General features: G+C 38.7%; 1 protein-coding gene and 1 long non-coding RNA gene across 9 annotated transcripts in view; one reads left to right on the top strand and one right to left on the bottom strand.

Moving 5' to 3' along the window:
* Positions 1-14,911, bottom strand: part of LOC6625987 (uncharacterized) — a 53,941-nt gene that overhangs the window by 18,478 nt on the left and 20,552 nt on the right. For both annotated transcript variants that reach the window (XM_032437250.2, XM_032437251.2), the window contains exon 3: positions 131-909. In XM_032437250.2, the coding sequence (XP_032293141.1) occupies positions 131-482 (352 nt within the window). In that variant the 5' untranslated portion in view covers positions 483-909. The remainder of the gene's footprint in view (positions 1-130; positions 910-14,911) is intronic.
* Positions 10,567-14,770, top strand: LOC116651251 (uncharacterized). Of its 7 annotated transcripts, none has more exons than XR_004304247.2 (3): positions 10,567-10,950; positions 11,021-11,130; positions 14,121-14,770. It is a non-coding gene; the product is annotated as an uncharacterized lncRNA (long non-coding RNA). The 7 variants fall into 7 exon arrangements; XR_004304245.2 differs by having other exon boundaries at positions 11,021-11,143; positions 14,121-14,139; XR_004304246.2 differs by lacking the exon at positions 14,121-14,770 and adding an exon at positions 11,213-11,416.

Genomic DNA, 14,911 nt, shown 5'->3' with positions numbered 1-14,911 from the left:
AGCATTTGCACAGCTCAATTCAGGCGTAAAAAACACAACGTTTCGGTTTTAATTTATGGACAATGCGGCAAATAATTTACGTTGAATTTATGCGAATGCGGTAAATACACAAATTAGTTGGCTCACTCACCCGTTATGATCCAGAGTTCACGCAGGCAATCCTCACGACTCTTGGCTATGGCCGCCGATTTGCTTAGATCCTGCGGCGCCTCCAGCAGTGGAAAGATTAAAGCACCGAGCACCGAGTAGCCTGTGACCAGCAGCACCAAGCCCGGCGTGGACAGCAGCAGCTTTAGGAGCTGACCCAAGCAGCGTGTAGAGGCCTGCCGATTGGCCAGGACAGGGGACTTCACGCACGCCTCATTGCTGACCTGCTGCCGCTGCTGCTGCTGCTCCTGATCCTGCTTCGCGTGCTGTTCGTCCTGCTCATCATCGTTGTCGTCACTTTGATTGCTCTTAAACGCCTGCTCAACGTCACACATGATCGCAGTTGGCTGTTTGGCATTTGCAATTGTTGTTGCCGCCTGCTAAGAAACATTTAGTTGAATTCTTCTTGTTGCTGCTGCTTCTGTTGTTGGCTGTCAGTTTTATTGGGCCTGCATTTCCGTTTCCGCCCTAACTTTTGATTCATGCTGTGCTGCTGCTTGTCAGCCATCCGTTTACTAATTACAACAACGTTTTCGCATCATTCCGACTGCTGCTTTGTTTTGTTCCTAAATCTGTTTTCTCCCCTCTTTACTGCCTGCCTTTAGCGTATTATGTTTTAAGCTGTTGTTGACTTGGTTTCAGTGCTGTTGCTGCTGTTGCTGCTGTTGCTGACATCGCATTTTGCATTGTTGGCGCTACTTTTAAAGTTGTTGTCCCAGTTTATTACCCCAGCTTTGCCAGCCACGCCCTGCCGTCTGTCGTCTGCAATTGAAAACAAATGTTGTATTGTAATAGTTCTTGTTGCAGTTGCAGTTGCCGTTGCTGAAGTGCACTTGGGCTCAGGTTAAGCGCACACAATTTGCCTCGCGAAATGTAAGCGCACTAAATTTGACACTTTACTTAAACTAATTAGCAACTCTTAAATGCCACAATATTATGAGCAGGCATACAAGTATGTACTTGCTTAATGTTTGAACAAAATACAATTTTTCAAAACTCAAGCCAATGCTATGAAATTAAGTGAAAGTATGCAGTGTATTTTAAATAAGATAACGTAATTATTTTTTATTTAAATTGAACATTGAACAAAGACTCTTCTTGCTTCTTCTTGCTTGCGCCATTTGTATAACCTCTGCTTAAGTACGGAGCTGCGCTTGTAATAAAGTTTGATTTTTTAAGTAATCATTAAAAGTTACTCACATGGCACATGCCACCAATCTTCAGTCGTATTTATCAAGTGATGTAATCTGTTGTGCTATAGTTAATCAATTTAGAGCTCTATTTACTTTAGATTATTTATAGAATTCTTCAGAAATTGGGTGTATTTATATTAATCTTTATGGCCACAAAATTGTACAGTGAACTAAAATCATAATTTCTAATCAAAATGTTCTTTTTTCGTTGTGCCTTTTCACACTTGTAGCATAGTTTATATATTGTGTCTGCATATCTCATTTGGCTCATTTGGCTTGGGTCGTTAAGATTACAAGGCGTTTACAATAGGGCGTCCAACAAACAGCAGACATTATCGATAAAGCCCATTAAAGAGCGGCATAAAACCGATAACAATTCCAGCTCATGTAATACAAATTGAAGTGAAATAACAACGAGTAGCACACACCCACACACGCACACACACTCTAACACACACACATAACAAAGCACTAATCATTATTGAAGCTGACGCTGCGGCTTGTCTAATAATGCGCTTAGAGTGTTTCGATGAAATCAATTAAAGCCAGACAGAATTTGTGTAAGGGGCAATTCCCCATTCCCCTAGAGAAGAAGCCACACACACACACCCGCACACACAAAGAAACGATTAGTTGGGGATAGAAGTTCTTCAGGAGCTTACCTACATGTATTGATGTGTGATGTTTGCCTCATCGATGGCCCAAACTGTAGACCCAAAGGGCGACGTGATTTATATAGTCAAAAGAGCCGAGCAGCTGGCTTAAGTAATTTAGTTAATTGGAATATAAAATCAACTGGGGTCAAAACACTTGGCGCTTTAACAAAAGCCACTTGTTTTTTTTTTTCGTCCTCTTTTTTATTTGTTTTCTTTGCTTTTTTTATGGACAAACGCGCATAATTAAATTTGCGGCTAACGTGGCGTATACGCAACTGGGCGAGGGTTTGGCTTAGCTGGCTAATGCAAAATTAATGTCAATCGCTTGGGCTGCAAAGCCAAGTCAGCATCGACAACATCAACAAATGGCAATTGCGCCTTGGCCAACATTTGAGCTGGGCAGGCACGCACCAGGCAGCGACCCTTGAGGCGTTAACCAAAAGGCAAAATGTCTGCCGGAAGTTATCCCTTTTAGTCAGATTGAAATCAGCTTAGCTCCGGCTCTTAATTGAAATGTTTGCATTTCACTTTAATTAAAGTGATTTTGCTTCAAGACCATAGAAAAAAAAACGGAAAAATAAATAAATAAAAGAAAACCTTTCAGCACGCACAGGACCTTTTTGTTGGGTAAATTGCAGAGCGGAGGGCTCCGAATATGAACAGCATTTTTCTTACAATTTTCATTTCATTGCGCGCTGTCTTTCGCACGTCGTTTTATGAAGTTGCAGCTAAAGTTTTTAGTAGTTAAATATATACAACTGGGCTGCCTTTGGCCAGGGCCCCAGAGCATGAGCACTGGGCTGGCTTTTCATTCATTTCCTTTGTACAGGCGCTTTTCTTTTGCCAGCGCCTGCCGTCTGCCTTATTATGCAATATTTATTATTATTATTATTATTTATAAATGCAATGACAACAAACGCAGTTTAATTACAATTTTCTTCTTCGTCGTTTTTAGTATTTTTTTTTTGTATCCATCATCTCCTGCAGCCACAGGACGCAGTAAGCGACGTCCGAAGCGACGCTAATGGCCCTAGCCTCATTTCTCTCCAGCTCTGAAGCTGTTTTTAAATCCAATCTTGCTTCATAATTTTATAACGCGGCAAGCACCAGACAGCCCTCAACCACCCAGCCATCCAGCCCTCTAGCTGCATCCTCTTCGTTATCCTGCTACCCTCTGCTCGTTGTCCCCATCGTCATCGTCGTTGCCTATTCCCAATTTAATTGCATCGCTGACATTTAGCACCAGCATAGAAAACAAACAAAAAACTACAAGCTACAAACTACAAACTAAACGGAACGAGCGAGAAGCGTTGCAGAAAGAAGCGCTAGCTGGGGCAGCTTAAATGGGATTTTGGTTTTTGGCCCCATGGCTCCCTGCCATGTTAAACTAAGCCGCGCTTCTGCTAGTCACTTGTTTAATTGAACTTGACTCATGGCGTGCCCGTGCAGCCGTGTTAACTATATCACAATACGCGCATTTCCAATTTGGTGGCGCTCGGTGCTAAAGTGCAAGCCAAATGTCATTGAATTGAAAGGATTTAACTCGCAGTTCAACTGCACTTCGGAACTTTTACTCGCTGTGGGATCCTTGCGCCACTGGGTTGGTGGTTTTGTTGTTTTTGTACTCGAATGCCTTTTGATGTAATTACATTAACGAGAACAAAAAGTAAGAAAAGGGTAGAACGAAGTTTGTACCAATAAAAACAAGTGTGCTCAACCACTAGATACCCTGTTTTCAGAGGTGAATTAACGAAGCTCCCTTCCTATTTAGGCATTAAAGAGGTCAGTCATATTAACTTTATGTGTATAGTTAGAACGACAAGGAAACACAAAGAGCTTACTTAAAACTGAATCAAAATTTTCTATGAAGTACTTTTGACACTCATGAGAATCGTATTGAAAGGTGTTTTATATTTAAGGAATTAAGAAGTTATAAACTTAAAAGAATAAGTTTAAGAATTAGTTTAAGAATAAGTTTAAGAATAAATAAGAATTAAAAAATTGAAAGAAGGTATGAAAACTAAAAATATAGAAAGAAGATTATAGATTAGATGTAAAAGGGCGGCGAGAAATGATAGAAAACGAAGAAGTAAGAAGGCTCCACACTATTATTGACTATAATCATGACTATAAATCATGAAAATCGCATAGAAATCCGATATTTTAAATACCTTAAATGCTTACAGTTCGCAGCACACGAACTTGCTTTACAAATGCCGGCATATAAATGAAACAATTAAATGGAAATGCATTGAAAGTTTAATGAATTGTTTAATTTTATGGAGCACACAGAGGGAAATAAGCTGAAAACTTGTTTAGGTAATTTAAAAATCTACAAAGCAAAAGTCTCGCTAATAAGCTAAACTTATTTGTACATTTTCCATCTACCCCAGCCGGACGGCATAATTTTGTGCAGTCAAGTGCCTATAATGAAAATTAAATGCGGAAAGACACAGAACGGCAGGAGGCGGGCAGCAAGCATTTGCCAGGATATACACTTGCCTGCAGAAAGGCAGCGAAGCATGCACGGAACTTTTAACACATTAGCCGAGTGAATGCGAGTGCAGAGGTGTGAAAAAGCAACAGCAGACAACAGATACGCAGAACAACAACAACAACGGGCGACTTAAACAATACCTAATAACTATGCAATTGAGCGCAGCGGAAGGAAGACACTTGAGAGCGCCAATAGACGCCCAGCCCGCCCCATAATTTATAATAAAAAACCGGGCAGTTCTGCAAGTGGCAAAAGGATAACACCGGATAATGACCATGTTAATGCAATACAAAAGTGCACTGAAAGGAAATGAGCAAGATAAGTAACGAGCCCCGAAAGCTGACCAAAAATGTTCACCATTTTGGCCTCAAAAAGTTTTGGCGAAAAACAAACGATCCTTCGGCTCAGGCCATGCTCATTAAACACGCTCAACTTGCCTGCAACAGTCTTAATTATGTAGCAAGACAAAAAATAGATAGGAAATGTTACGCTAGGAACAACGAATAAATAAAATACTCTACAAAAATAAAGTTAAAAAACTCAATTTCAAAATATTTTTCAGATTTAACATATCTGGTCATCAGCTTGTTAAAGAAGTATAGTGAGGATTTAAATAGAAAGGTTTTCAATACAGCAATATTTTTGCTAGCCTGGCGGACTTATTCAACAAAACTGTCAAAGTCTACTGAGCTCTGTTGATAAACTATGTGCATTTTGTTCCTTTGAGCAAAAATATAGTTAGCATGGCTAGCAAGGCGGCTGCCTGTGTGACTAATGCCTGTGACCTAATAGTATTTACACTTAACTGCAAATTAAAAAAGATTTATTACTTAAGTTTTATTTACTCTAGTTGCCTGCAACTTAATGTCTGACGTAGTTTGCATACCCTCCGTTAGGGCAAGCGAAAAGGAAACAGTTTGAGGCAACACAATCAGCGCAGAAACTGGCAAGGCGCTCGTCGTCGCACTTTACCGACGCTGATTAGTTTTTGGAGTGCCTCAAGTGCACGTCAAGCAGTCAGTCAGTCAGGCGAGCATTTAGTCCGTCAGTCAGTCAGTTTGCCAGTGGCCGCTGGTCGAGCGTGTAAACTTTGCCAAACAGCCGGCAGACAACAGCAGCAAACATTTCGGAGCCATTTTCTTCGCAACAAAAACTCATTAAAAGTGGCGCAAATGCAGCTGCAGCTGCCACGTAAATATGAAGCCAAAGGAAAGCACAACAAGCCAAGTTAAAACCTTAACTAAATGCAAAATGCACAATAATTAGAGGCAACATTTTAAAGACGCTTAGAAAATGCTCGCTTTGTGCTCGAGCAAGACGCAAATTAAGGATAATAACCAGCCAAAATTAAGCAAGGTGTGCCTCAATGATAAGAGGCTATGAATAGAAAATACACGTTTCAAATAAATAAGCCAAATAACAATTTACAGCATTTCATTTAAATGCATATAATAGATTAAGGAAACTGCTTATTTAAAGAGTCAACAATCTAGTTGAACCACTGAATGCTTTTAAGGCAAATGCATTTTGTAAATCTGCCGCAATTGAAAACAAATGCCCAAATGTCGAAGCTACTTAAAGATTAGGGGTATTCCTGAGATAGAGTAAAATTACAAATATTACTCACTTAAAAAGTTGCCAATATTTCTTCCAATATGCCTTCTAAGAAAATATGCGAACTTAAATTTCAACTAAAAGAACATTAAACATAGCCGGCATCTCATAACTCTATTAATTATAGATTTTATTAATTTATCTGATCGACTGAATACCCCTACTATGGCTATCGAACATAAATGACAAATTTTGCCGGCTAAATTTTATAAATTTGAAACTGCCTTTGGCATATTTGGTCCAACACTTTTCCGTTTCGGCCAATTGAATTGTGTCGACACAGACCTTATAGCTAAGAGCAGCGAGCGGCGAGCGGCGAGCTGTCTGCTGCTGGCAGTTCAACTTAAACTTGTTAACTTTTGTAATTAAATTGTTAAACATCAGTTGGACTTTAATTGACTACCGGTGTAGCCGTTGAGCAAATGGCTGGCAGACAGTCTGGCAGGACAAGCAGGACAAGCAGGACACGAACAGCTAGCATAGCAATGAGGACTTACCGTTAGCCAGCTCAGCAAAATTCCTTAAGTGCCAATTTAGTGGCAATTTGCCTTTGTCTTAACACTTTTTATTTCGTGAATGGCCCCGGCAACATACAAATTTAATGTTAATTAAGCCCAAAGCGTTGCCCATGGCATTTTATACATAGAAACACATATTTACACTGGGATCCTAACTCCTGTCCATGTAAATATGTGAGTCTGTGCATATAAACAAATGTTTGCCGGCCTAATTGACTTTGGGCGTTCACAGCAAACAAAAGGATTTTAGCCATAACAAAAAATGGAAGCGCAAAACTTTAATCAAATAAAATCGAATTGTTGGCCAATTGAGCGCCAGAACGAGCTCAATCGCATAAAATGCACAAGGTGGAAATGGCAAAAAAATTTGCATAAAAGCGCCAAGCACGCTAGCCGATTGTGTGTCTGTGTATGTGTGTGTGTGTGTGAGTGTGCTTTTGATAATGCCATTTTAAATGCACTTTATGCGCTCTTTGTCTCAGCTGAATGTCATTGAAAACATGCAGCTTTGGCGCAGCTAATCCGATGATATATCAACTGCAACGATTTGCATATATTACAATGGGGCATTGAATGCCGTAAGAGCCAAGCTTGGCGCCACGTTACGTATACGTCATATATTACGTATACGCCACTTGTCCGCAAATTTAACGCGAACGTCTTAATGTAGTGCACAAACTGCTATGGGCTATCACATTTTTGGTGTAAGTTGCATATTAATGTAAATTTTCCAAATTTCGTAATAAATATTTAGTCGATTCTTGATATGTTGAGAAAAGGTTTCTAAGACTGAAAGACATTTTTTGGGCCTCAGACATGCGCAACCTAACTAATTTCCGCTGGATTATGAATGAATAAATGCAATTTTAAAAACTTAATGTTAATTATGCTTAAAAACTTTTCAATTAAATTATATTAAATATATTAAATATATAATTAATAAATAAATATAAATATCCTTATTGATTTTTTCTTATAGTTTCATTAAGCACATATTTTTATTCATCTTACAAATCTTCTCACTTGCGTTTAATGCTCTGAACTTTAATTATTCTGTTTACTAGTGTAGTAATTATTATGTAGACTAGTAAGGTTAACAGCAGCTACAATTTCAATTGTTATTATTTGGTCGAATTTCGCTGGCTAATTGTTTGTCGCTGGGTTGCCAAACAAATTGGTCACGTGGAGGCAAGACGTGTCGCCGAATGCCGCCTCGTCTGGCACTGTTCGCGCTTGTTATTGATGATATTTCCGAAAGCATTTAATTTGATGCACGAGTGCCTGTGATAGCCGATGCTAATGATTGAGTGTTAATGGGGCAAACGTGGCCAAAATGGGAATCAAAGCGCTACAGAAAAGCATTGCTATACATATGTAATAACATGGCGGATCGGCTGACCTCATTGCATGGGTATGGGTGCTAGTGGCTGACTGGGCTGGTGGTGGCTAGAGGCTGTGGTCAGAGGGGGTGAGCAAACAAGGCGCGTGTCAATGCGTTGCCAACCAAGGAAAAGCAACAACAGCAGCGAGAAACGTGGCCAACATGTTTGCAGAGTTGGGTAAGGCCTGGCCACAGATGCAAACATTGAGATATGCAACGAAAAGCACACACATAGCAACTCACACACCTACAGACACATGTTGGCAAGTGTGTCATGGACATTGCTCAGATTTCGTTATGTGTGTGTGAACAACACACTTACACGTGTTCCAACGGCTGCTGACAGTTGATGCTGTGACGGTGACTGCTGCCATAAAAAAGGCACATACTAAAATGGCAATACGAAGGACAAACAAACACACTAAATACACACACCCACACAAACAGACACACACACACATATGTGCTGTAATTGTGCTTGAAAACTCTGCCAACACGCATTTATGCAAGATTGCAATTACGATATAAAATACTTGTAGGGCTCGATATGCTAGAAGAAATGTGTTCAAAAAATTGTATTGTATGGCCAATGCTCGAGTGCATTAAAGTCGAGTCTTGGCCAAGGGGCATGCTTGAATATTTATGTTAATATGCCAGCAGCTAAAAGCCAAGGTCACAAATACTTGAAAAGCTTTGCAAAGTCAAAGAATTTCAATTAAGATAACATACAGGGACTCTACCGAAAGATGGTAATGGATTGAAAAAATAAATAAGAAAATTTTGTGGATTTTATATTTATTTTAACAACTGTCAATCAGAATTCAAGAGTGCGCTTAAAATCAAGTTAGGTGTCAATAGGTTTGTACAGTAAAGAGTTTTAAGATTAAGTAGATTTGTAAAAACTCAGTTAAAGGCCTAATGAAATACGGCCTTAGGTGACCTAACGCCTCCTGCGCCGTGAACTCTCTGTAGTCAGGAGTCTGGCCAAACGATTGCTGTAAGCCAACAGCCGATCATTGAGATTGACTTGTTTTTATATGACTTTTATTTTTTTTTTCAAGAAATTAGCTGAGTACTCCTTGAAAATACGAAAGCCCACATTTCCTTTTGGAAAAAAAAGATAAAGTCTGTCCTGTCGCTTATAGTTCTCGCATATACTTATATGATAATAATTATTGCTCTTCCCTCGCGTCAATTTCTCTCGAAGCTCTTGGCTATTTCACTGATCCCCATGTTAATGTTGCATATTACAAAATCCTCAAATTTCATATTGCATATTACAAAATCCTCAAATTGCCAGTGCCAATTAACAAATTGAACTTAACTTGACCGTTGACATAACGCCTAACGTCGCTGTGGGTGTTGCATGTCCTTCCATCCTATTCTATGCTGCGGCGCTGGCAAAACTGTCATAGCGTTAATTGAGTTTGACACTAATGAGCGTGCAATCGTTGCATAATTGATTTATAAATGCACCAGCCGCACCAAACCCGTATCTCCCCAATTGAGCTGTGCACTTGAGTTTATGACGTTGTCGCAATTCTGCACTAATTGGGTCAGGCAAACAATGGCGGATGGTCGGTCGGTTGTGAAACTTAAAATACGCCAAATTATTTGAAGGCTGCTGCAGTCGCCAACGCCGGAACATAATTCAAGTAGCTTGTCAGGCTAAAATTGCTGTGGCAGGGCGAGGTAATTGGACTAGGGAGCAGAGGGCGTTCAACGCAAACAGCGCACATATGAGCATAAGTCCATGAAAATCGCTGGAAATGTTTGCGGACATAGACAGCATAATCATCAGCAGCATTATTATATTCGTTATTGTAATGATAATCAGCATCATCATCATTGACATCATCATTATCATTATTGTTCTGTGGGCGGGCTGCTTGCCACAAGCGCTAATTCCACACAAATTGTAATTAATTTGAATTAATTATGTTCTACTTTCCACATGCCAAAAACAAACAGTCGTTGGCAAACAACTCTCTAACACACACACACACTCACACACATGTGGGCGCGGCGACTGAGACATATTTTTTGTTTTAAGCATACTAAGGCATAAGCATACACACACGCACACACACAACCACAAATTCACCGCAGAACGGAAGGATAACGAGCAGCTTTCGCAGGCTTTGCTTCAAGCTAGGAAAGTTTTCACCATTCGTCCTTTTTCATTGCCTACTTTTCAGCGCCGTAGCAAATGAAACGATATAAATAGAAAAGTCTTTAAAAGTATTGTTGCAGCATCATTTAAATCTTAGAATGACAAACGGCAGCTAATTTTTCAACAATTTAAAGCTCTATTTAATACTCCATAGCTGATTCATTTATTTAAAAATAAGCTTGAGTTTATTGACACCTGAATAGGAAGGATTTCGGTTTTTATTGCTTGCTCAAATGTTTTCTTATATTCATATCAGTTTTATATGTGAATTGTATATGGTAACAGTCTAAACCTAGTCCATATATAGCCAGCCAATGTTTATTTAAATTTGAAAACATTCATCCAAACTTTCCGCAAAGTTGGCCATGACTTACAAAAGTCTTCATATGTAGTCAATATAAATTGTATGTCCATTTAATTTTGAAAAATAGACAAAATTGGTTACAAAGCCTATAAAAATATAATTTTGGCCCTTTACGACCAAATTACGTTTTCGGCTTGCATATCCTTCAAATTACTGCACGACCATTTCCAAAAAAATGCATATACTAGTTATAACTCCGGCTGGGAAGACGGTAAAAGTCGATATTGGCGATGAACCTGATCACAAGGATGTGAATCACGACAGAATAATACCGCTGAGCGATACAAAATTAATGGATAAGTTCCCAACAAGCTCGGAACAGCCACCGATACAGATAGAGAAGCAACCAAAATATTCAGGCCAACCATCCGTGCATTTCTCAAGCAATTCATAGCACGTCGATGTCGGTGCGATACTTGTTGATCGATTATACTTATCGATTTTTTAATCGCTCTTATTTCATTTCTACTTTCTTAGTTAAAAAGATGTTTTCGTTGTGCGGTAGCTGCTTGAGGGAAAACCTGGGGCACACCTGCCTGTATATTGGTTGTGCCAAGTTAAATAATTAATATATGCTGAATACACAAGTAAGTGAAGGCGGTAAGTGCGAAAGAGTACCCTAGTATATCTATTCTTTTTCAATCGCAAGCTCTTTTGTCGACAGTTTAGTTTCGACTTAATATATCGGCAGCTTGAAAGCGGAATACAAAGCAGTATTTGGTGCAACTGAGTAACAGGCAACAAATGTGCAAAGTTAGCAACAACAACCTACAAATAATTTAATAATAATAATGTAATTTCAATGTATTTCCTTAGCTCCATTGAGCATTAAGGTACATTTCTATAAAATATACAAACCTAACAAAACGATTATTTACGAATGTACTAATGAAACGTTTCAATATATGCCTATAAGTAAATACTAGCTTAAGCCAAATATTTCTATGGGATTACTTTTACAAAATGAATGCCCAATCAAATAAATTAAATCAGAGTTGAGCCCAAATGGGTAAGGGTATTTGAGGATAAGGCAGTCGATGAGAATTGGCCGCATGTGAACAAATGACACGTTTGCTCGTAATCTCTAAAACATGAAGCCGAAACTGAAGTATTTAAGCGACACGTGCTAAGCAAATTAATATGACAACTGCTGTTGCTGCCATAGAAGGTACCACAGTAGCAGCCCAAGCTCGCTGCGGCAAGTGAATGACATTGTCTGGCACGACTGGAAATGTTGACAGCAGAAATTTAACGCTTAAAATGCCACACACACAAATATTTTGACATTCAGAGCACAGAGCGAGTAGCACACACCCACACACACACACACTCACACACACGCTGACATGCACAGCAAAGCAACAACCACAAAACATGTGCGCTTGTTGTTCTATTTTTTGGCTGCTTTTCTTTTTGCGTGCCAAATTTTCCATGAAAATTGCATGAATTGCAGATTTTTATACGCACGAAATGCGCTGCGCTTGGCGTGCGACTGGAGTCAACTCGAGTTGAGTTGTTCTCGTTGTTGTTGCTGCTTTTGTTGTTGTTGTTGTTGTTGTTGTTGCGTGTGCTTTAGTCATTTTTATGGCAGCACTTGGCGTAAAACATAGAACAAAACAACAACAGAAACAAAAGTGCCTTACATTGTTATAGAATTTGGCTTTAACAGGCGCTTACAGCGACCCAAACAATGACTTAATATACTGCATCTGCGATAAGTGCACACATGTGTGTGTGTGTGTGTGTGTGTGTGTGTGTGCGTGTCTGTGTGTGCAATGTGGCCCATCGCCGTAACAGCAACAGCTCAATTATGTGTAGTTGTCGAGCACGGGGCGTATGATTAATGTAGTATATATTCAAATGGCAGCCGAAAAGTATGCAACACTAATAGATGGCAACAATCTGACACTTGTGGCACATATATGCGGCAAATGCGAAAATTGCTGCAGCCACACAATTGAAATTGCATAGCTAATGCAATAGCTTGGGTATGGGGCCAGACACAAATTGCTATGGCGAACTTAGACCCCAAACGTAATTCCACACATGCAGCAACTGTGTTAACTCAAAGATTTCCGAGTCGTAACTAATTTGTTAGCAGTCAACGAAAACTTTTACAATCAACTTTGCAAGAAGTTTCGCAAGATTTGTTTTAAATAAGATAAGAGATGTACAAGCTCCCAGCCTTCCAATTCAATTAGGTTAATAAAAGCCTTAAGAACAGGCCTGATAAGAAAAGCAAACAAAGATCTGAGGCAGCTGTTGGAAATCGAATTGAGCCTGTTTTATAAGGTGTCACAAAGATAGTTAGTCTAATTTTAATAAAATCTGAATACTTTTTCACACATAAATAACAAAGCTTAAAGAAATCAAAAAATACTACTAAAGAAAAAAATTATATTGTCTATTTGAATTATATTAAACAAAATAAAGGAGTTTAAATTTCAGCCATGAAATGCAAAACAGTTGTTTATTCTAGCACGCTTCCCTAAAATAGCACCCGAAGGAGGCATTTATTATGTCAAGTGCCATAAAGAAAACTAAGCAAATTCAGCGTAGCACTGAATTAAAAACATCAATTCTTAATGTTCCTCAAGTGCATAAATCAAGAATGACAACAAGCTGCCTGCCAAACGCCACCTGCCTACTGCTAACTGGCAATGCGGCGTATGCGCAACGTGGCTGCCTCTGACCGGAAAACCTTTGGCCATCTGTTTTGGCTGTTTCTCTGTGACATTTGTGTCTTTTGTTTCTAATGTCCAGCCAATGCCAAATGCTATAAAATTTAATGTACTGCCAAAATAAACAAAACGAATGAAAACAAAAACAATTGCGTGACGAAGGACAACTGAATTGTGGCGGCAGGCTGTGACTTTACCTTTTGGATTTTCGTTTGGCAAACATTCAGCATTCAGTGGCAGTTAAGTAGTTGTCATTGCGATTTGCTTAGCCAAGATTTATGCCCGAGTGGCGCTTGATAAATGACCGAACGAATTACAAAGTGGCTTTTACTTGCAGTCAAGTAGCGCTCTCTGCGTTTTCTTGGCCATAAATTCACAGTTGGCTGAATGTCTAAATTAGCATTGAGGTAATTGTTGATATTTAGAGTTTAGTTTTGGCTTAAATATGCAATTGCAAATTACGGCTTTTGCGGCAATAAAGCAGCTAACTCAATTAGTTGGATGTGCAGTCAAAACAAATAACCCTTAGCAATAAGTGTAAATAATTGGACTTTAGATATCTGTTTGCTTGAAGACAGGTAGCATAATTGTATATAAATAATTAAATATTTGTCATTCAATTTAAATTTAGAATTCAACTCTGGAGTTATTTTAGGCTGCACTTTACTTATGCTTCTGCCTGTATTAGACATATGTAACTAAATTCTATTAATAATATTTTTTAGTTTGTATTTTAAGTATACCAATGCGAGCATACAATTTAATTTTGTCAATATTGAATTAAGTTTTAACTTATTTTTTTATTTTTTGCGCACCTATAATATTTGAGGAAACAAATTCCTTACAAGCATTTTATTTAGCTCATTATATTGTATTTTCTTTTCTTTTTCACACAGGCACAGACAAACTCGACCGAGCGATAAGATTTCCCCAAAGTTCATATTCGTGTACAGGTGTGCACGACAATGAGTTCTCTGATATGACCGACTAGATCATACCCTAAGCTCAGACCAGAGCTGCTGTTGCACGCATGCTAGTTTGCATATAGGATAGAAATTGAGTATGGCTTATTAAATTTGTATTCTTGTCCCTACCAGCCTAGATCTATTCTATAATAAGAATTTATATAACCTTTTGAGTCGAAGATACTTTCCTGGTGCCTCTAGCATACATGTCCACAAAACCATTATACCCAATTTACCCATTGTTAATTGGCATAAGAACAACATACATCCAGCATAAAAGCTGCAAATGCGTAAATGTAATTTGGGTGCAAAATGTGGCTGAACTCAACAATGCACAAAAAGTAAGAGTATGTATGTGAGTGTGTGTCAGTGTGCGAAAGGACTGAAATTTTAATTGGATGCAAATTGGCAACACCTACTAACACTCATTTATGGCTGCGGTTCGGCTACTCTGAACTGAAAACTCTTTTGTTTTTAACACAATTTACAATTTTGGGGCCATTAACACGAAATTGACCGCAACAGAAATTATTTCGTAAGAGCAACGTTGCGTTATGCATTGATTACACGTGAAACAATTCAATTAAAAAGTACATTTATATATGTAACATAAATAAATAAATAATTCAATGATTGAGGAGCGCACTAAATTGCATTTATCGCGCCCGCATTAATAAATTATTGCATTGGCAAAAACATTTAAATTGCATTCAATTTTTCTC

The sequence above is a fragment of the Drosophila virilis genome, chromosome 5, assembly GCF_030788295.1.
Source record: "Drosophila virilis strain 15010-1051.87 chromosome 5, Dvir_AGI_RSII-ME, whole genome shotgun sequence".
NCBI classification, from domain to species: domain Eukaryota; kingdom Metazoa; phylum Arthropoda; class Insecta; order Diptera; family Drosophilidae; genus Drosophila; species Drosophila virilis.
Note: the sequence above shows the minus strand (reverse complement) of the source record. Positions and strands in the feature narration are given on the sequence as shown.